General features: G+C 35.8%; 1 protein-coding gene across 2 annotated transcripts in view; it reads left to right on the forward strand.

The window, feature by feature from the left end:
- The window catches only part of Lpin (phosphatidate phosphatase LPIN), a 257,365-nt gene that overhangs the window by 66,393 nt on the left and 166,581 nt on the right, over nucleotides 1-24,391 (forward strand). For both annotated transcript variants that reach the window (XM_090385615.1, XM_090385616.1), the window contains exon 5: nucleotides 13,546-13,702. In XM_090385615.1, the coding sequence (XP_090241741.1) occupies nucleotides 13,546-13,702 (157 nt within the window). The remainder of the gene's footprint in view (nucleotides 1-13,545; nucleotides 13,703-24,391) is intronic.

Genomic DNA, 24,391 nt, shown 5'->3' on the forward strand with positions numbered 1-24,391 from the left:
TATCATTCCCATTACTGGCATCCAGAGGAATCTAACAATCTAATTGGAGACATATTTACTTACATATAAACTGCTAAAACATAGAAAAACTGCAAAGAATACTTAGAACATTCATATAATACACAGAAAATACATAGATAACAGCAGATACATCACTTTCTCTAACATAAAATGAACCTAAAAAACTTTGAGTTATAGATAATTACATTTGAAATGGTTCTTCTGAGATACCATGATATAGGGCCATACCGTAGAGTACGATCTAGACCAGTCTGGTCATCTTTCACTTGGAGTCAGTATTAGTTTTAATGACAGTTGCAGGAATGCTGATGTCACGTTAATATGGATTTCCTCTTTTTTTTCCCCTGTAGCTGAATCACTGAACCACAGATCAAAATCAATGTCGGCAGAGCTCAGTGTGCCAATGGTGCTGTTGGGAAAGTACTTCTTGAAGGTCAAGAGCTTCTGCAGGTTTGAGCAGAGCACTGGAGGGTTTCTGAGAACTCTACCTGGGATTTTCCAGCCCATGAATTATCTTAGAAATGAAAATTCTTAGAAAACAAAAGAAATTCAGGCCTACCTACTTGATTAGAACTGTCAAGCTACTTATTTACACAATCAAACCCTACAATTTCTCTTTGTGCACTACACTACCCTGCTAGTTACAAGATGCAGTATTCATGCCAAATCACCTATACAAAGCCCTAGGAATATCAAGTTATAACTTACAAAATTGTTAGTTAAATTTAAAAATAAACTAGCAAACATGACTAGGACTATTAAACTATTTATTGAACACAATTTAATATGTTAATTCAAGAAAAGGCAAAATTTTCCAAAAAAACTTGTTCATTTCCAAGAGCTCAAAATTCTTTGACCTCATAGTCATAGGTCATAGTCTCGATCCAAATTGTTGCAATATAGAGTCATCTGATGGTTGAAAGATATTTAATGTTGTTTGAAATTTTTGCTGTATTAATAATTCCTGTAATTCTTTTAGTGATTAAGATAGGGTGCTGGGCTTCCATTTTCAGTATTATAATGTGTTCCACAAAATTTCAGTGTAATTAACAATGGGAGAATGGGGAAGGGGAGAGGTGTCATCATGTTCCTTGACCACTCATACAGATCCAGCATGGTAAATAGTTGCATTATTATTTTGAAAGCTGCATTCATTTTTTATAAAGATGAAACTGGGTACATTTAACAGAATTTCTCATTTTTCATTGTTTTTTGACAATGGACTTAATCCATGCCATCAGAATATTCTTCACAGATTCTGCAGTAGGAGTGACTCATGATGAGCCATCATCTCATGTAATTGCTTCTGCATTATAGCCTGTGTTGTCTGTACAAAAGTGCAACTTGGGATTCCTGCCATTCATTTCAATTACATCAACTTGAACACTACTGGAGTCTCTCTCTCTATCCTCCACAGCTATTCCTGAATGCATGCAGATTCCTGTCTTCCTTCCACTCTATAAATTATACACATTATAGTCTTATCCAGTCCTCTAATTTCCATAGGTCTTGTTATTATCACCTTTGCTTCTTGTACATCATGGGCTCTTTGGACATCAATTACACCATGCCTGCAATTTATCCATCTGACACTAAGTTTTGGTTGTTGACTATGTTAATGATATTTATGCACCAAGGATGAAATGGGAGTTCATTCAAAACTATTCTGTTTACCCATGTATAGTGCCCCCACCATTTGCTTTCTAAATTAATTGTTTTTGCACTGGTTTCTCTATTAAAGTCTGATAAATCTTTCTTGAATAGGGTCCAAATTACCCTCAAATTGGCCTTATTGGTCCAGATGTGTATTCATGATTTTCTCATTCAACTATTTTAGTGAAATTTGTGCACATTACAGTTTTTGCAGATTGGCCTTTTTTAGACTGATTTGTGAATCTTGCAATTTCTGTATTTAAGCTTACTGAATATTTAAGCCTTTGTCAGTTTTGTTATAAATACATGCAAATAAATGGTTAATTGTAAATAGTTAAATATTGATGAGAACTCAGTGATACTTACTAGTGAATAGATTCTTGCTTGTTAGGGTGAAGCCTAATCAAGAAGTGTAACCAGCATAATATACAGGTGTAACTGTTGTATAAGCACAAAGCAGGTGGGTACCACTACTAAAAGGGTGATATTGTTGAAACCAGTTGACATCTACAAAATTTACAGTATGTGTTTGTTCATTTGGAGAAAAGCTCACTTTATTTCCTATTACTATCTCAGGGAGTTTGTGTTTATTCTTATGTTTTTTTCTTGTCCATTACAAATAAGTCCCCAGTTCACACAGTTTAATTGCATAGATTACATATACAAATATGAGTATATAAAAGTATATGTTCCCCTTTACCAGTTTAGGTATTTCGACTCCTATGATCATTACTATCAGACATACAGAATTCATATATCACAGCAATGTATATTATAATATGATATATTATATTATGTTAATACTCTCCTGAATGCTTCCTGTATTTTTATTATTCCAAATATTTTTATTGTTCATGTATTTATGTTGTTATTATTATTATTAGTACTAGTAGTAGTGGTGGTAAATAATGTAAGGAAGCAAGCTCATACAGCATCAGAAAAAAACAAAACAGAAACACCCACCTCATCTGTCTATGCCCTCTAATATTGTCTAATTCTTACTTAAATTTATTCAAACTACCCGCATCCACAATACCAGATTGTAGTTTGTTCCAACAATAAATTATTCTCTGTTGAAAGTAAAGTTGCACATATCTAACCTGTAATTTTTGATATAAGTTTATGAACCCCTTGTGTGTTGTCCGAGAAAGAATACGAATACCATCATGATTGTGTGTATTCAATCCATTTCAAGCTTTAAACACATCAATTAGATCTCTTCACAAGTGCCTAGCTTTGAAGCACTGCGATTTGCAGAACAGAAATCTTTTGTGAGAAGAGTACTCTTTTATGTTCATGACTAATCTGGTTGCTCTTCTCTACATCTGTTCTAAGAATATCACATCTTTCTTAAAATGAAGCTTCAAGACCTGTGTGCAGTACTCAAGTTGCAGCCTAACCATTGCCTTATACAGTGGTATAATCATCTCCCTGTCCATCCTAGCAAAGTTCTTGTATATCATTGACAGAACACAATGAGCTGTTCTAGCAACTTGTCTGCAGTGGTCAAAGACCTTCATGTTGGACTGTACAGTTATCCTGACGTTTCTTTCATTCTCCACCACCTTGAGTGTGGTACCAACTAATTGGTATGTTATTCTGTTCCCCATTTGTCTAATTTTCCTAGATCTTGCTGCAGTAGTATATCTTGATTCCTTTATTAACCACCCTGCCAACCTTTATCATATGCAGACTTATACAATAAGCATGATATGATTTCAGTATCATTAATAAATATTGTAAACAATAATGGGCCCAGCACTGTTATCTGAGGGACTCCACTAATGACAATAGTCAAAGAAGAGCAGTGCCCTCTTATAGCCATCCCTTTATCCATAGTAGTAACTTTCTCTGCTCCTAATGCTGCACTGCTCCAATTTGTATAGTATCTTTCATATGGAATAAAAGTTTTGCTGAAATATACATATATGATGTCAGAATTATTGTTTACATCAAAAAAAAAAAAAAAAAAATGCTTTTTTTGCTGAATCATAGTAGTTAATCAGATTGGTCAGACAGGAAACATTGCTTAATAAATCCATGCTGTGATTTCCATATAATTCCATTTCTGTTACGATGATCCTGTTATATCATGTTTATATTGAGATTGCACTCCACATAATTCTGTGTCAATCCCTTCATGGTTATCCTCTGAGCACAAGTTATATCTTGTTGCTGTATTTGCATACTGCTGCTGATCATAAAGATAAATCTCATCATTTCTGAGTAACATAAATGTCAAACCTTTAGAAAATAAGAAGAGGCACATTATAATTATGGAAGTTAAAGTAGAAATCATTATAAAAATGTGAAACATTTGCAGACATTGTGCATGCTTATGGAATGAATGAGTTGACAATTAGAACAATTATAAGAGATGAAGATCAAATTATGTAGCAGGTACAAAGTTCTGTGCCAATGCACTCCACAGTTCTTTCTAATGCATTATAGCCAAAGTAGCTTATGCACCATAAAACCCCCATATCAACAACAACAAGTTCTTTCTAAGAAAAGAGGCATATTAGCCTTTTAGGTTCTGTTCTCAGTTATAATCAGACACCACATTTGTTACTAATAGCCTGCACTCAACTATACATGAGGCACAATTCAAGAGGCTGCTATGTACTCTGATCATGTAGTGTCGAGCTAATAAAACTACAGATAGGTACTGCCATCTTTTAGCTTTCAGATAAACCAATTACAAATATCTGATGTCGGAAATGTAAGGTCTTCTTTATAAACAATGAATATATCATGTGGCTCTAAAGCTTTACTGTGGAGCAACGTATAAGTAATTGACAATGATGGCTCAGGCAGCTTTCAGTTTTATTCTTGCTAAAATGTATTGTCTGATGAAATAGAGGTTAGGAGTGATGAGCAACTCCAATATGATACAGTAAGTTCCAGTTCTTATAGAGAAATCAGGCAGCCTATAAAGAAGCAGCAGCTGCAAACAACTGAAATGAAATAGCATAGGAATAAATTCCTAAAATATATCAGTTTAGTGAAAGTAATTCAGGAGTTAGGAAAGCACTGTTTCCTGATGACTGTAGCAATATAAAAGAAGTTCACTATTTTTAGAAAATGCTTACAGAAAAAGCTGCCGAATTAGTAGTTGAAGAGACAAACCCTTATACTATTAACATAATTGAAAATGCAACCAAAATTTTTCAGTTATTAGGACAATGGGAAGAAATGTTTGTCTCAAAAATTTGTTTTATTGATACATTTGTTTATGATGTGTAATAAGAAACTGTTGCATCATCATCTTCAGCCATTTTCAATCTACTGCAGGATAAAGGCCTCTCCAGCAACTTTCCAGTTCCTTCTGTTTTGTGCAATGGCCATCCATTGCACAAAACAGAAATGACCATACTACCCACAAACTCATGAATTTCATCTATTCATCTCCGCCGTTGTCTTCCAGGTTTTCTTCTAGCTCCTCTTGAATACCATTCTGTTATTTTCTTAGTCCATCTGTCATCATGTCTTCGAGCTATGTGTTCTGCCCAAGACCATTTTAGTTCTTTAGTTTTGATAAGAATGTCCTTTACTTGAGTTTGCTGCCTAATCCATGTGTTCCTCTTCTTATCTAACAGTCTAATTCCTAATATAATTCATTCCATCCTTCGCTGTGTAGTTCCCAGCTTCTCTTCCATTCTTTTGGTGAGTGCCCAAGTTTCACTTCCATGTCATGGTTGGAAGTATACATTGGTTTATTATTTTACGTTTCAGACAAACTGGGATATTGCTCTTCAGTATGTGACTATATTTCCTGAATGCTATCCATCCAAAATTTATTCTTCTCTTGACTTCCAGCCATTTATCATTATTACAGCTAATAACTTGCCCCAGATAAGTATATGACTGCACCTTTTCAATTACTGCTCCTTCAATCATTATGTCCCTTTCTGTGGCATACTTGTTCATCGTTACTTTTGTTTTAACCATATTCATCTTTAGTCCAAAATCCTTACTAACTCTGCATAACTGATTAAAATTTTCCTCTAATTCTTTGGGATCGTGGTTTATGACCACAGTGTCATCTTTAAATTGTAAATGGTTTAGGTACTCTCCATTCACATTGACTCCTTTCTGCGACCAGTCTAATCTTCTGAAAGCTTCCTCAAGGGCAGCAGTAAACAGCTTCAGAGATATTGTGTCTCCTTGTCGAACTCCTTTCTCGATTTTAAATTTGCTACTGTCTTTGCCTAGTCTAATAAAGGAGGTATCATTCTCATATATTTTCTTCAAAATCATAATATATGGGGTATCTATGCCTTGTCTTTCCAGTGCCCGAAACATTGCCTTATGCTGTATGGAGTCAAATGCTTTTCATAATCCACAAATGCCAGGCATAATGGTGTTTTATATTCATTTGCTTTCTCCATTAGCTGTGATATTACGTGAAAGTGATCCATAGTTGAGAATCCTGTCCTAAAGCCAGTTTGCTCTTTCGGTTGATTCTCATCTTTTTAATCTGTTAGTAATGACCCTTTTGAACAACTTGTATATGTGGGATAACAAGCTAATTGGTCTATAATTTCCAATTTCTGATTTATCTCCTTTCTTATGCAGCAAAACTATGATTGCATTATTCCACTGCTTAGACGTCACACCTTTTCTAATGCATTTTGTGAAGAGCCTTGCCAGTTTTTGTGTTATGTCTCTTCCTCCCAATTTTAACAACTCTACAGTAATTTCATCTTCCCCCGGGGATTTCTGATTCTTCATTTTCTTCAGTGCATGTTCTACCTCATCAGGAAGAATATCGGCTATGTCGTATGTATTGCTCATTTGCGATCCATCTTCCCCACTGCTGGTATCATTCCATCGCTCCTTGTATAATTCTCTATAGTAGTCTTGCTGAAGTAATACTGGTAAATAATTGTCTTCTTTTGGAATCCCTAGCTTTCCCTGAGACTGTGACAAGTGATAGGTTTTTCTTTTTTCTTACAATGATGCATTTTGGTCATAATAAGAAACAGAAAAAAGACAATTATATGCACAAGCTGAGATCTATGTTAAATATTAAAAAAAAAAGAAAAAAAGTTGCCTTTTATCTCTTTGAAAACCTGTGCATCACCAAGAGCCTACTTCTGTTCAAAGAACAACTAACTTTGTATAAAACAGTACATTTGCACTAAATGGTTTGGTGTAAAACTTATCTGCTGTAAAGACTTGGCATATATCTTTGACTTAATAGTTTACACTATTAGATATCTACAACAGAATAAATATTATCTTTATTGTAAGCAAAGGTACATGTAGATACCTTGACTTTACAAACCCCTTCACGGCACTATAATACTGGATATGTACAATACCTTTAATGTGATTAAATTTAAAGAAAAATTATGTATAACTAACGTAAAGCAGATTATATTAACTTAAAAAATATATACTAAAATAAAAATACTAAAATACTAATAATAATAATAATACATCAAATTAAAAAGTAATAAAATAAATTAAAGTAACACATGAAAATTTTCTTGAGTTTCTGTGAAATTCTTGCTGAGCCAGAGCAAGCTTACATTAGTTTATGGTTGTGGAATACATGTGCAGATTTAAGATGAGATGCCTATACTTGTCATCTACGATTTTACACACGTTGGCATTCAAGGATTGGGCTAGATGAAGATTTTGGTAAGTGTGGAAGTGATCTTGAAGATATAACCTCGAAAGAAGAGCAAGAAGCTTAGGTATGGAGCAGAGAGCTGGTTGGGGGATCCACCAACACGTGGTGTCCCACAGGTTGGGTGCTGAGATTCTTCCAGCAATCATTTTTATGGTGAAGATGAGTCGTCTTTCATGCATTAATGCTGAAAATCTGGTTAAATTCAGTGCTTTAGCCATAGGTGTTGTGTGCTGCTGCTGCTGCTGTATTGGGAGATGACACTTCCAGGTCGCCCACTTCAGGTTCGAACACCGGAGATTGTTACAAAGGTTAGAAAAAATTGTGACAGAAGACAGATCAATTTCAACAAGGTTGCCTGCTGAGATGATTGGTAGCAATAAGGAATCTATGAGAAATTCTAAAAGAAGATCTGGGCAAGAGAAAAATTTGTTCCCATTTTGTACCGCATTTGTTGAAATTTCGAGCAGTGAGAAAAGAGTCGAGTGTTGCATCAATTTAATGGCATGTGTTGGCAACAGCCCAACATTTTTGAGTGGAATCGTTACTGGTGATGAGTTGGGTATTTCAATATGAACCTGAGACAAAATGTCGGAGTTCAGAATGGTGTTCGCTGTTCTCTTCCTGTCAGAAAAAAGTGTGGTTAGAAAAATCACGAGTGAAAACCATGTTGATCGTCTCCTTTGATATCAAAGGCATTATCCATTGAGGATTTGTGCCTCAAGGGACAACAGTCACGAAAAGGTTCTATGAGGAGGTGTTGAAGAGGTGGTGGGATCAGATTCATTGGGTGAGACGCGAAATGTTCAACCCCAAAAATTGGTTGTTGTTGCATGACAATGCACCCACACATTCTGCCGTCAACATCAAGCAATTTTTGGCAAGAAAATCGATTCCAGTCATCAAACACTCCCCTAGCTCACCGGATTTGGCTCCTGCAGATTATTTTATGTTCCTCAAAATGAAAACAGCCATGAAAGGAACGTGATACGGGACAATAGAGGACATCCAGGCTACAGTGACCAATCAGCTTAAAGTGGTATCAGAAGAGGAGTTCCAGAAATGTGTTCAAAACTTATATAAAAGATGTAAACAGTGTGTACACATCGGAGGTGATTACTTCGAAAATATATAACACTTACTTGCCGTTACTGTTATTCTTTTTTTGTAGTAGCATCAGTCTCGTTATTTAATTGGCACACTGTGTATAGCAACTTTGTCCCAGTGGACAGATTTTGATGAAATTTTACTTTAGGTCTTTTAAAAAGATTTTTTGAGGCATTCCAAATTTTATTAAAATTGGACCAATAGAAATTTCAGTACATTATAGATGTTGAGCATTTCTCTACAAGGAAGAGTGAAATTGGCACCAAGTTTTCAGATTGTGCTCTCTTAGCTCTTCTGAAAGTTTTAGGATTGATTTCAAATTTATATTTCCCACTAGTTTCCCACTCCTGAAAATACATCTTACCATACAGAAGAAGAGGTACAAAGGATTCATTAGACACATATGTTATGTTATGTTTGTGTGGTAAATATTTAAGCTCCAAGATTAAAATAACAGTTTAATGGTTAATGTGTTCGAAGAATACAGAAGATTACGCAGCGGTTAATGCTATATGAAAGGAGTGTAAATTTTAAATACAGGAACAAATATTTTAAAACATAAGGAATGTATTTATTAGAGGTTAGGACTATGCGAATCAGCATGAAAATATGTTTATGGTAAGGAAACATTGCATGCTTTGTGGTTTGGGAGAAAATTATTTTAAAATATATTCAACATAATTAATTGGAAATATTGGACATTAATTAAACATCGAAGAAGGAAGAAGAAGGATAATAGTGTCACCTTATGAATAAATTCATTGACTGAAGATATAATAACTACTTGTGCGAATCTAATAAATAATATATATCTGTTTATATACATAGACTACCTCTGGAAACCAGTTGTAATTAGTCTTCTGCACTAAGTGGGGCTCTGCTGTAGTCACCTTTCCTCTTCAAGAGCATCTCGTGGGATGCATGATGACTCTTCCTATGATTAAAGCTGGCCCCTTTCAAAATCAGCCATGTTGTAGGCAATGGCATACCACCACATTATCTGATGCCACAGAGACCATAACAAAGCCAACTCCAAAACTGCTGCTGCAACTAGGTGGAAGGATGGGATCAGTGAACTTTTGGGTGTGACATTTTGTGATGCTGCTCGTATAGCATATGATCGATGCAGTTGGAGGAATTTTTTGGTGGCCACAACAGCTCCTCAGGGAACTATGTGACTGGAAGAAGATGTTAACTTATATGCAGGGAGTACTGCTAATTTGTTAACACGAGGCTCACTTGAAAAATTTAGGACTCTATGTAAATTATCAAATATTTCCATGAAATACAAAATACTTTTAAAATTTACTCAGTGATCATTTATTTACAAAGCAGTCTCACGAATAGGAATAGAAAATTAGAAAATACTAACAGTTGCATTTTGAAATTAATGAATTACATATTTTTTGTCAAGGTTCCACGCACCAGAATTGTACAATTCTATCTGAACTTTCCTGAGAGCCAATGAGGGGCAAATGGGTGGCACTATTGTCTCAACAGAAGGGCGAACATTGCAAATTTTAAGAATTTCAGCTAAGGGTTATCCCCAGTTAAAATTATCTCTTAAATTTTATCAGACTAATTTTTCACATGGGAGTAACTTGCATCTGTGGATTGACAAAAATTGGCATGAAAATGTGACACGAAATGATTCATTTCCCCACCGTTGTACTACTCTATACAATGGCCACAAGTGATGTGCCGCTGTATGTAGCAGCAATGCACTATGCAGTCAGTACCCCTACAACGTGGTGACGGTGTAACTTGAATGCATGTTTTTAATCGCTATATCACAACTTCTAGCAGTCCGATTTTAAAAATTTAAAAACCAAAATATTTTTTTCTCCATTTTCTACCATATTTCATAAATTTCGACAGAAAAAAATTATAATTCAACATGCCGAAAACTAATAGTGAGCATTGTAAGGCATATAGAGCACATATATGTGCAATGCGACCACCTTCATTGGATACAAAGGAGAGATCTGTAAAAACTTTTTGTAATAAACTTGTAAAACAATTGTAAAATATTAAACCGCTGTAACATTGAAATAATAAATGTTTCAAAAGATTCTAAAGAAGCTTCACTTAACACTATATGTATGCTTGGCACACCCACAATATTTTTTTAAATATAAAACGAGAGGACTTTTCCCCCTGCTTGATTTGTTTGCCAACCCTACACGCACGCACGCACGCGCGCGCGCACACACACACACACACACACACACACACACACACACACACACACACACACACACACATTTCTATGTAAAATGTAGAGGTATAATGGAGTAAGTCAAATCTTTTCTGCATAAAAGACACCCCTGTCGAAATGCACTGATTGATATCTAAATAGTAAATGACCTACATAATTATTTACACGTGCATTTATAGTGACGTAATTGCCCCGCCCACTTGTATCCATGACCAGCATCTCCCTTTTCCCATTGGCTACCCCACCACACAGCATTCTCAAGGTTGAATAAATAACACTATGTAATTATTTTCCTGTGCTTACATAGGTCACTTAGGAAAAGGCCTTTTGCTTTGGTTTCCATAATGCACGAGGAATATTGTTGCATCCAAAAGAGGACTAAAATATTTACAAACTGCACATTATGGAGGTGGTTGTCTCGCAATACAACGAATGTTGGCATATGTCCCACGTACGTGCTCTACATTGTCAACAGCAAGTGTCTGATTCTGCCCAGTAACCCATTTCTGTTCCATCCATTTAACATTCACCAACCTCATGCCCATGCTTCACTGTCTAATACATGACCATACCCAGCATCATTTGATGTTCCACTGCAACATTTTTTGTATATTGTCAGCTAATGAAGGGACCCATTGTCCAGATATAGTAGAGGTATGGTCATGTATTGTAGATAGATTGTAGATAGTTTGGTATTTTGTAAATATTTTAGTTTTATTATTTGTATAATAATAATAACATTATGCTAATATATTAACTTTATAATGCATTGATCGAAATCTAATCATGAAATGACCTATGTAATTATTTACCTGCGCATTTGTCAGTGACTTATTGCCCCACCCTCTTCTTCCATTGGCTCGAATAAATATCACCAGGAGGAAAAATTTGATGTATAGATAGATGTGTATTTTACCTCTGAATTTTATTTCTAGTGCAGTGTGGACTTAAAAATACCTTCTGCTTTTTCTGAAAAATCTGTTTTTTTTATTCTTTTTTTAGGAAGCATTCCTGCTTTTTGTAAAAAATTCCTGTTTTTTTTTTTTTTTTTTTTGCATGCTTTGGCCCAAAACCTGTTTTCTTCAACTTCTTACAAATGCCTCATCTCCAGTTTTTTGAAAAAAGTTGGCAGCTACTCTAAGATATTTGATTATAGAATTTATTTGATTATGCTCATCACAAGTTAACTGCATTGTAGGAAGAGAGAGTTGCAGAGAGATGTTAATTACTGGAATAAATTGCTGCCATAGGTAGTTGAGGCTGACAGCTTGGGGAAATTCAGAAGTCAGCTGGCTCTTTGTATGGATGAAGCATATAGTTAGTAATTTGTTTTTCTTATTTTTTTATTTTATTTATATTTTTGGCTGGCGCAGCAGAAGCCTTTGGCTTCCTTGCTCCACATATCTAATATTAAAAGGGAATTTACTTATATCCCATCTACAGCTACCCTTCCTTTTTAAAATTTTATCCAGTTCTACATTCAGTTTATCTTTTGGAAACATTTTTATTAAAGTATTAATATCACCTGTTATCTGATTGAGAGAACAGTAAATGTCCAAACAGGTATTGTGTGATGGTGCTTCAAGTTTTAAATATTGGATTCACATTTTTGGTGATGCTGTTTATGTTAAAACAATTTATTCAAGTTTTGTAAAGGGAGTAAAGTCACCAGCAGCCAGGTTTAGTGAATATGAGGAGTGATGGAGGATTTCATCCTTGTATCCGTGATGTTGTGTATTTCAACAGTGGACTTGGTGTGGCTGTTTTAGTGCACAAGGAATCATAGCATCCTTATGGAAAAGGATGCTATGATGCAGCTTTCCTCACTTGTTTCATCTTGGTAAATTTTTTATTATTTATTATTAACTCTGCATAATGCTGGGCTGTAATTATGGCTGCATGCTGAACATAACAAATACTACTTCCTGAATATCTCAAAAAATAGAGGCTGTCACCTTGTCTGCTGATCAGGCAACATAAATTTTGTGGGTACCAGATGATATGTTTCCGGGCCATCCTTTGATCCTTGAATGCTGGAATTAAGTAGTGTACCCACATCTCATTCATAGTCATGAACCAGAAAAGAAGGTTCTTGGGATTCTGCCTACATCTCTCTAATTGGCATTTTGATGTCTTTGCACTGTAGGCTTTGTGGTCACTTGTTAATATTCATGGAACCCATCATGTAGAAACTTTTCTCTTTTAGTAAGCAGTTACTATATTATATGCACTGAATTTAAATTGCTAACATACTCAACAATCTAACCAATAATCCCACAGCCTTTCATTACTGTTTCTTCTGCCGTTGCTATTATTTTTGAATCAACAAGTGTTACAGGCATCCTGAATAGCCCTGGTATGGACTTCCATGTAGATGTTGCCCTTCAGACAAAGAAACTTGATAACAGTACAAAGTTGAGATTTCTTTATTTTGATGTTTTCATCAGACATGGCATAAGAATATCCTTGGTGGGGGAAGAGAAACTGTTGTTAGTAGGATATTGTTAAGAATACATCTGTTGAATGAGAGTTCCTGCACAAAAATTTCAGGATTATTCAAATAATGCTCTAGAGTCATTCTGCAAACTTTTGAACTATCCTTGTATATATGTTAGAATGCAGTGGAATAGTTCTCTATTGTATCCTGACATATTTGTTTTATTCTGTTGGAACACCATAGTTTTGCATTCCAGAATGACACTGAATTCAAGTACTTTTTTGTAGGAAACTTAATGGGAATTTTGATATGTAATTTCTGGGGACCTTAAGAGACCATGGTGGAAATCATTTTACAGATGATTTTCTACTTGCATTAGTTATAGGATTTATATAAAACTGCACAGAATTTAATATTGTTGTATATTGCATTTTTGGTAATTGTGTTATTTTGATTTGGTAATTTTAACAGATGAACATCGTTCAATGATAGGTGGAATGCTGAGCTTCATGCGTTCAACTAAGAAATTGCGGCATAAGCCAGATGGTGGTGAAGGAATCTACTTGGATCAAATTAATTCCACAGATCCTGAACTTGCAGCTTTGTATTTCCCTCCACCCAGATATACGTATGGATATTTTATTTTATAGACTTAGACTGGGAATACTTGTTTAATCCTTTTTGGTGGGTTTTTTTTTTTTTTTTTTACTTTGGCATTCAAGAGCTGTACTGTTCCAGTACCATTTAATACCAGTACAAAAATATGCTTTTGTTTGCAAAGACACAAACAAGATCAATAAATAAATTTTGCTATTCTTTAGATATGGACTGTAAATCTACTGTTGCTAGAAATACTGTGCCTTTATTTTAAACTTTCATTTCTTCAAAAAAAAAAAAAAAAAATATATATATATATATATATATATATATATATATTAATAAATAAATAAATAATTAGCAATGAATAGGTTAAGAACTTTTTGATTTTTTTTTAATGATTAGTAAATATTATAGATTATGATAGAATATATTATGCGGTAGAATTTTATTATTGTTTTTTAATTTTTTACTTTCATAATTGGAAAACTTAATATATGTTATGTACAATTTGTATGACATATTGAAAACTTGCAAAGAAATAGATTACAGATTTTATGGGCATTACTGCATTGGACTAGTCCAGCGGTTCCAAACCGGTGGTTTGTGAACCCCCAAAGGTTCGTGAAAGTGTTCCAGGGGGTTTGCACTAAAAATTTTGTAATGGAGTCTGCTTAGATTTACATGGGTATATTTTTATAAACTACAAAATAGTTTATATTCAGTTTATATACAGTTTGGTTCAAAATTTATATTTGTTTTTTGGGTTGTGCACCCTTATATAGTGAGCATGTGCGACAGGATGTTAGTGGGGGAGATTGGGTGTGAGCATGCCAATATGTAATGCACCGGTCAGTCACATATCAGACAAACTTCGGTGGTTCGCGATATAAATATTATGTTGAAAGGGGTTCGTGAGTCAAAAAAAGGTTGGGAACTGCTGGACTAGACAATAAGGAACATTCTGTTCCCTCCAAAGATCAGTTAATCTTGGTCTTATGGTCTTATATATTGACTTAAAGACAAAAATCATTATTCACAGTTCAGCTTAAGTCGCTAATATCATTTTAAATTTCATAGCATCACATAATAGGCAAATACGTTAATCATTTAAAAATCTGAGACACTACCAGAACAGTTGTTTAGTCTCTTACCGGCTTATCATCTGGTAGGTGGACCCTATTAGTGAACCCATTCTGAACAAGTTAGATTTGCCTATTGGGTGATGCGCTGTGATTTAAAAAGATATTAGCAACTTAGGCTGAATCATGCATAACTGTTTTTGTCTCTAAGTGGATATACGAACAAGCTTGATTAATCTTTGGAGGTAACAGAATGTTCCCCATGATTGGCCTAACACAGTAATGCACTTAAAATGTCTATTTAATTTTCTGCATTAATATCCCTTGTAATCCTATATAATAATAGATAACTTTCTTTTCTATTGCTATTTAAGACCAATAACTTTGCCATTAGTGGTGTGCAGTTATGAGGGTGGATTATTTAATTCATAAATAAAATAATAGCACCACTGCTCTGCACATAGGTTTATCTAAATCCCCCTAGAATGAACTGAAGTGTTATGTCTAAGAAGAATACCATAAAACATTTACATGTTTTGTCAGTCATAATTATTGATTTTATTATTTTTTCTTATATAAATGGAAGATTTAGAGATTGAATTATAGTCCTTGAGGCTGTCACAGGCATTCTCTTTCTCTCTCAGGTATGACAAGTTGCATTGGACTTACTACATGGAAGTCGAAACGCTAATGGAACTGATATTCGGGTGACACCCGAGTCATGTGGACTGAATTTCAGCAAAGTCTTATCGTTCAACCAAATCCTCTGCTTGCGCATTCACCTGGGTATAACCCCTGTGTGCAAGTCCTGAAATATGGCACCTAGTACACTGCAAGTGTACTAGGTATGAACCAACATAAACATGGGTCGAGGTGTGGCGTCCACACGCCACGTGGAGAAATGCCATGCCTCTGTGTTACCAGGCAGTATTAGTTGATAGATGACTCTAATCAACTGGTGCAATACCAACTCCACCTTTCTTATTGAAGGCTTGAATTGGTAGAACCTATGTTTAGTCTTCAGAGTAAAGCTCCAGCTACCCCCTCCCCCATTTCTTCCGTCATGTAGTATGATTGATGTCTTTTGAGGTTACAATGGGCATGGCAAGACCTAATCTTCCTTACATTTTGAGGGTACAAGCTCTAAAATGCTGTTTGCAGGCTGGCTGCTACATATTCCACCAGACCAAACCTATATGTAATTAATGTATAATCTCGCTGTCTCCCCTTCAACCAGACGAGTGATTGTACTTCTCTCTCTCTCTCTCTCTCTCTCTCTCTCTCTCTCTCTCTCTCTCTCTCTCTCTCTCTCTCTCTCAACCCCCTCACACTTCCTGTCTTCCCACTACTACCTTCAATCCTTTATTTTTTTATTAGACTCTCCCTATCTGTGTGTAGTCTTGGCTACCACAGGGTTTATCTGGCCCGCCTCTAATGGTATTGGATAGTAAACTAGAGTTTTTGTGTGAAAACATAGGCCCCTAAGCTAAGAAGCTGGATGAGCAACATTACCCACACTAACACTCACTGACCTACATAAAATCTAGCCTTTACAGAGTTTTGTATTCATTGCATTGCCTAATGCAGAGTTGGTGGTGGGGGGAGAATCCTTGGAGCCACATTACAATTAACACTATACACTACAGATGGTGTATAGTGTTAATTTCCAGATGGTGACTGAAGGTAGTCAGAGTAGTGTGTATGCGAGGGCACTGTAAAGGCCAAGTTATATCGAGGAACTGGGTATGTTCTTGCCATGTGTATGCAATATCCAAAAATTTCAGTACTTGATACATGTCCTCCCCACCTTTTCTTACTACTGAATACGTCATGATTGGTCAAAGTAATAGAAACAAGCTTATCTGCAAAAAGAACTAAACCTCCTAAACACTTCCTTGTTCATTTCACAAATATGTTGTTTTGGTTACAATCTCAATGATATCCATTTTCATTAACAGTCTGCCAAGTTCCACATACCTTTTCTAACAGAAAGCCAATTGTCAGTTGATTCACTATTGCTCATCTCAATTGTTCTAATTATTTGTTGTATGATTCTTTTCGTTTCATAGGTGACTTGTACATGTCTGTTCTGATATTTCCTATCAGACTTTGTAATTTGGAATCTCTTCTTTTCGATCTTCTCTGGCTTAAAATCTCTCTCTCTCTCTACCCCATTCTGTCAAATTCACCTTTTGCCTTCATTCTTCCAGCTCCACTAATCACTTGGAACTCTTTGACTTCCTCTATTTGAAATTTGATTTTCTCCAGTCCAACTTTCTGGACAAATTCAGTGGAAACATTTGGTGAAACTTAAGCAGTTGCTCTTGACATTTGGGGTAAAGGTCTTTGAAATAAGCTTCCATCTTATTGTTTGACAGCTGTTTTTTTATAATTGGCTATCCGTTTTCTCTCTGACTGCTCACTGTGGTGGTGGTAGATGGTTCTTTGTCTTCTAATTTTTCCACTACTGCTGGTGTTCTCCAAGGTTCAGTTCTTTCTCCCACTCTTTTCCTTTTGTATATTAATGACCTTCTTCCATTGACCGGAATTCCTAACCATAGTTTTGCTGATGATAGCACATTGTATTCAACCTTTCACTTTGAGAAACCTTTCCCTGTACAAACAGCTTCAACTTCTCAATTATCCACTACAATACCTTAAATTCTGATCTCCAGTGGGGCAAAGATAATTTAGTTTATTTCTATCCTTCTAAACTCAGTCCTGTCATCTGTCTCCCAAAAAGGATTCTAATGCACCTATGCTTATCTTCGATGACACTCAGATTCCTACACATCATCACATAACTCTATTAGGGATTACCCTGATTTCTAATCTCTATTGGCATAAGCACATAAATATTGTTTCCTCTGCATCTAAAAACCTGGGTTTTTTTTTTTTTCTCTCTTGGTGTTACTTTTTTTCCAAACAGCTCTTCACTCTGTACAAATCTCAAATCTTCCCTTCCATTGCATATTGTTCCAACATCAGGGGTGGTGCTCCCAAAACTTCTCAAGCTTCTAGACTTCATTCAGAAGAGGACAGTTAGGTTAATTAATGACACCTATCTCTAATAAAGCCTCTCCACTCTGTCTCATAAATATTCTGTTTCTGTTGCATGCCTTTTGTTTTCTTTTCACAGGTGCTGTCTCTCTGAGTTGATTTCTATAATTCATGCTCTCTTCCAAACCAGTCCAAATATGTGCTGCAGCCAGTCAGCATCCTTTTACTGTTCAAGCTCAAGCTCACAGAACCAACTTTTCATTTTTCTCATTTATTCCTTCAACAATCTTCCTTCATAAGTATTTACTGGAAATTACAATCTACAGAAATTAAAGTTTAATGTCAACAAATATCTTCTTTCATCTTCTCAACCTTGAACCTGCACATGGTACTAAATACTATAGTGTTCTGATAACAGTTGTGCTTGGGGTTATCATTAAAAAAAAAAGAAAAAAGTTCCTCATCGTTGTATGTCTAGTGAGATTGGAGTTGTGTGGATACCATAAAAGAAATAATAGAAGAATTAACAGAAGTGTTTGAAATAGCTGCAATTTTAAAATGGCATGTACGTTTCCAGTAAGGGCAGGAATCATTGGCTGATAACTTTGTCTGGGAAAACAACCACCTCCAGAGTAAATTATGTAAGACTAGGAAATTTTGAGTGAAGACTGCAAATAAGTTTGTTAATTAAAATGTGAAATGTCTATATCAATTGACAGTGCTCATAGAATAATGGAAGAACACCTGAGTGATCTGTGCTCACATAAGTAGTACTGATTCTCAACATTTTCAGGCAGTCAAGAGTTGTACTATTCTAGTATGATTTAACACAAGAACAAAAATATGTAGTGGTTTGTGAAGATGTAAAACAAGGTCAAGCTTGGTGAATGTTTTGAGAAGGTAGATTTCTTAGTCCCATCAATGTGGGGCTAAGAAATTTCTGAGTGTCACCAATGTGAGACTAAGAAATCTTCATAGATTTACCATTGACATGAATTTACCATTAAAATCAAGAAACCAAGCAGCATCTATTGGGTAGAAATGTTTAGTTCACTGCATCTCAAAAAAGTTTACTAGCATTCATTGTGCTGCAGACCAGATAGCACAGTTTATTGTTTTAAAGGGTATTTTTGTGCACTCCTTGCTACCTAATTCAACTTTGAATAAGGTAGTATATAGCTGATATTTGTGGGAAGCTCTGCTGTACTGGTTGCAAAATACATCCTGAGCTTCAATATGAAAAATATTTTTTTGTGCCACAACACAGCTGTACACTACCAGTGTTCTTCAAACTCTGATCTGAAGTGTTAGTGCAGAGATTCTGTTACAACCTTGTTCCTCCAGCTCATGACATTTTCCAGCTGTGATCAAAAAAAGAATCAAAGGGTCACAAAGTGGCTTGCAGAAGATGTTTAATGATTGGGTAAGTATATACAGTTTTACAGTGAGATTTTTAAAAGGAAAAGCAGCTACAAACCTCAGCAAATACATTTATTATATGGTAATTTTTATACAGAATAAATTATCAGCTCTTGTAAATAGTAAGTGAATATTCCAAAATCAGCAACTGTCATCACACTATAGATACTAAGGTCTTTTATACATAAACTTGTCACTTCATTTATTTCCACAGTACCAAAATTATTTTCGCAGATAACTAGATCCAGTGCAAATATTTCAAAGAAGCCTTATGTTCATCCAAAAGATGAATGAGAAGCCATTTCAATGGCTGCCAATCAAATGGGTTTGGCAGGAAGCATTTTCACATAATTTTGACCAGTAGGCTCACAGTTATATCAGTATCATAGAAAGTAAGTCGACCAACCAAGTAGGAGTATGAATTTTTCCACTCAACAATATCTTCTTATCTCTCTCTCTCCCTCCCTCCCTCTGTGTTTTCTAAGGAGAAAACATGGTGACACACACATGTGCACGCACACAATCTGTGAACTGATTGTCCTCGCACCTAACATTTGTAGGTACTGGCCATCATCAAAGTAGAGAAAGAGGTTAGCACAATATGTGGAGGGGGACAGGGGTTGCAAGCTGACATATGCTCAGACATCTGTGGCCATGGCCACAGTTGTCTGAGCAAAACTACTGCAATATAAAGATGGATTCTCTTAGGAAAAATCTCCAGTCAAACTTCAACTGAATGAGCCACCAACAGACCTCTAGACACCAACAGACATAAACTTTGGACCAGCAACTTCCCAATCTCCATCATTTTATTCACCAGTAACTTATAATATCTTGGTAGTCCAAATGAGGTGGAAATTCTTATATGGTCCCAGAAATGGCAACTAAAGTTTAATACTTCAAAAGATAAGTAAGGTTATGCATTTGAGGAATGGAAATCCTGGAGTAATGTATAAGCTTTGGAGGAATGGAAATCCTGGAGTAATGTATAAGCTTTGGAGGAGAGGAGCTGAGTGGTTAACACTAAAAAGGACTGTGTTATGGTTCAATCTGATATGAAATTTTCAATGCAGTGTAAACGGTTTGCTGGGAGGGCATATGGTATTCTGTCAGTGATTTATAGGACCTTTGCCAGTAAGGAGAAAGATGCCATTATTCCTCTATACAATATTATGGTTAGATTGTAGCTTGAATATTGTATTCAGGTTTGGAGACTACACATAAAACAGACACAATGCTTCAGGAGAGGGTTGAAAGAAGTCGATCATATTGGTAATAATTGGTAATAAAATGGGAATAGTATGCATTTTTTGTTTTATTTTATTTATTTTTTATTTTTGGCTGATGCAGAAAATCTCTGCTCCCTTGCATCGTGTGGCTTTACTAATATTAATACTAAGCTACAATATCAAAATGCAGCTTGTGTTGCTGTAATAATCTGCACTTAAGTTCTGAAAAAAATGGTGCATAGTAGAAGTGTGTACTAGAGAATGAACAGTTTCATATATAGGATATTTTCCATAAAAGCTATAAATTGTCACCACTTATCCAATTTTCAAATTTATTTTTATCAATACATATTAGGCTATAATTGGGCTTTGTCTTATGTTCTTTGTCATATTAGACTTTGTGGCTTCGAGTGCCAAGCATTCCCATGGCCAAGTGATCATTGTGCATATATCAAGCGTTTTTCTACCCAACGACTGAGTTTTCCTTTGTTTTCTCTTGCACTTATTAAAATTTTCTGTTAAGTAGCTCTAGTTTCTTAAAAGAAATAAGAAGAGAGCCCAGAAGAAAGAAAGCACCTTTTTCTTTAATTTAGATAGCCTTACTAACTGTACTAACTCTACATTTGGCCACAAAGTGGCATTGCTCCTGCCTCCTCGTGGCGGGGTTGGTAACCTGGGTGGTAAGGAGAAACCCGTAGGGCCAAAAGGAGCCATTATGAATAAAAATAATTATCCACCGTTAGAGCCTTCGAGCTCCAGAACAGACACCTATATTAACCATGACTCCAATCACGACTTAGGAAATGATCATCCAAAGAGACAGAAGACTAATCAGATGGAGCAACCCTGCCCATCATTTTTAATTTTCCGCTCCCTCACTAGTCAGCCAATGAGCAAACTGTCTCCCTTTGTAATACAAAAACATCTGGAAGATATTGTAGGATCTCCTAAGGCTGTAAAGAGATTGCAATCAGGAGACCTGCTAGTGGAAACTACGAACCACAGGCATTTGGAGAAACTTTTACAGCTAAACTTTGCTGGCATTCCAGTAAAAATATCTTCTCATGCAACCCTAAATTCATCTAAGGGTGTCATATCCTGTTGGGGACCTTTTAAATATCACAGAGGAAGAAATAACCCAAGAGCTGCAGGGACAAAATGTAATTCAAGCAAAACGTGTAATGACTAAAAAAGATAATCAACTTATGCCTACCAGAAATATTATTCTCACGTTCAATACGCTCAACTTGCCTTCCTCTGTCAAAGCAGGTTATTTACTTTGCCGTATCCGCCTGTACATTCCCAATCCTTTAAGATGTTATAAATGCCAAAAGTATGGCCGCTTACAACTGTATGTAGAGGAGTTCCTATCTGCCCCAACTGTGGTTCCTCAAATCACATACAAAGTGACGGTATGACTACAAAAATGACCTGTCCAAATTGCAAAGGTGATCATCCTGCATATTCCAGAACTTGTGAAAAATGGAAAACTGAGAAAAAAAATAGTAAAATACAAAGTTGAGAACAAAGTCAGTTACCAAGAAGCGAGAAGACTAGTTGGACCTACTATGAACAAAAATATTTCTTATGCTAATGCAGTAAAAAAAAATACCAAACAGTCTCTACTCAAACTGATGTCACAGTTCCTACTAATAAATCAATTTCTGATTGGGCTAAGAACTATGTTCTGAGGAACAACCAAATTTACGTAAACAACAATCCAAACTCTCAGACCAAGCAAATAATACTCCTCTGACAATACCAGCGGCATCTCCTCCAATGAGTGCTACCACACCACGTATTACAAACTCAAATATAATGAAAAATATTCAGGACACAACCATGGACACAGATGGCACATCTATACAGGAAGATCCAATTTTAGAAATTCATGCCGAAGAAGAAGAAATGGACACTGGTCGGCCAGTTTTCCTAAAAAAAGACAAACAAAAATTGGAACGTCATAAGCCAGTCACCTTCAAAAGCAGTCAGATACAGCTCCAACAATTAAACACAAATAATGGCCTACATTGTACAATGAAACTGCAGAGGCTTTCGTTGCAACATCTATGATATACATGATCTAATCTAATTAACATGATCTAATTAAGTGGTATTCTCCAGTTGTTCTTTGTCTTCGAGAAACTTGCCTAACCTCACAAATTTCTCCTTTGATAAAGAACTATTGCCTTTATCGAAGAGATTGCAATACAGCAAATGCTGCCCATGATGGTGTAGCAATTTTAATAAATTCAAAGATCCCAACTAAGCATATCCCACTTCAACTGAAATAGAAGCTGTTGCTGTTCGTATAACTCTCCATATTGCAATAACACTAGTCTCAATCTGCTTACAGCCAAACCATACTTATGTTTAAAAGAACTTGAAGATCTCTTCATACAGATACCTCCACTTCTCTGTATATTAGGGGATTTTAACAGGCGCCATCCTTTATGGGGTGCTACTAAATTAGATACAGGGCCAACTCATTGAAAGCTTTTTAGAGGTATTAACTTCTCCATACTGAATACTGGCGTGCACACTCACATTCAGCTCCCAACTGGACATACTTCAGCAATAGATCTCTCCATTTGTTCTCCAGTATTGGTCCCGACCATAGAGTGGTATGTTATAAATGACCCTATGGGCAGTGATCACTTCCCAATCGTATGCAAGGTATTGACAGCACAGGCTCCTTTAACTAAACCCTGTGGGAAATGGAAATTTGCCTGAGCAAACCGGGCAAAATTTCAGTCATCAATCTCTTTCGATGAGAAAAAATCAGTCTCCAGCTTATTGATGATGTGACAGATTACATTACATCACATCGCATCTCCTAAATGCAGCCAAAGATACAATACCATTATCAAATCCCCTGGGCCGAAAGCATTATAATTATTGGTGGAATAAGGAATGCACAAAAGCAAAAAATAAAGCCTGGAATTTGTTTCAGCAATATCCAATCACAGCCAATCTGATAAATTATAAGAAATTAAGTGCAAAAGCACCTTTCATGCAAAGGCAAGCCAAAAAATAATCCTGGACCCGTTTTTGCATCAACAATTAACAGAAACACTGATAGCAAAATAATTTGGAAAAATTAGACAGCTTTTTGGTAAGTTTCCAACCATACCTTCTCCAGTCCTCTCCTGGAATGGGTGAGATTTATCTAGTCCCTCAAATATAGCTAATGCTTTGGGCAATACTTTTTGCTGAAATCTCAGCAACATCAGCTTATACTACATTTTTCCAGTGAATTAAAAACAGTAGACAACAACATTCTATTAACTTCTAAACTGCCCACATTCTACCATATAACAAACCTCTACAATATTCCGAACTTTTGTATGCCATTAAAGCAGCTCATAATGGTGCTGCTGGGCCAGATGGGATCTATTATGTCATGCTGCAACTTCTTGATAACAAAGCTTTGCACCTCCTCCTGGTCTTTTACAACTATATTTTTTTAGAAAATGTTTGTCCAGCTTCTTGGCACCAGTCTATTATTTTGGCGTTCCTGAAGCCTGGAAAAGATCCATCCAACCCCCATAGCTATAGACCAATATCTCTGTCAAGCTGCCTCAGCAAAATCCTTGAAAAAACTGTCCACAGTAGACTCGTCTGGATCATTGAGTCACAACATCTAATGAACCAAAGTCAACATGGCTTTCGACAAAACAGGTCATGCTTGGATCTCATGATCAAGTCTGAATTTGCCATTCGCAATGCCTTCGTTAAACACAAACATCTAGTAATGGTTTCTATAGATATAGAAAAGGCTTTTGATACCACATGGTGGCATGGCATACTTAATGATCTTCATTCTCTCGGTCTACGGAGCAACCTTCCCATGTTTGTTCAGAACTTTCTACATACTAATCATTTCAAGTAAGATACCAAAATTCTCTCGTTTCAACTTTCATTCAGGAAGAAGATGTTCCTCAGGGATCAGTACTGAGTGCCACTCTTTCTGCTCTTAGAATCAATTCC

Source organism: Mastigoproctus giganteus, chromosome 12 (genome assembly GCF_048544385.1).
Source record: "Mastigoproctus giganteus isolate SK-2022 chromosome 12, ASM4854438v1, whole genome shotgun sequence".
NCBI classification, from domain to species: domain Eukaryota; kingdom Metazoa; phylum Arthropoda; class Arachnida; order Uropygi; family Thelyphonidae; genus Mastigoproctus; species Mastigoproctus giganteus.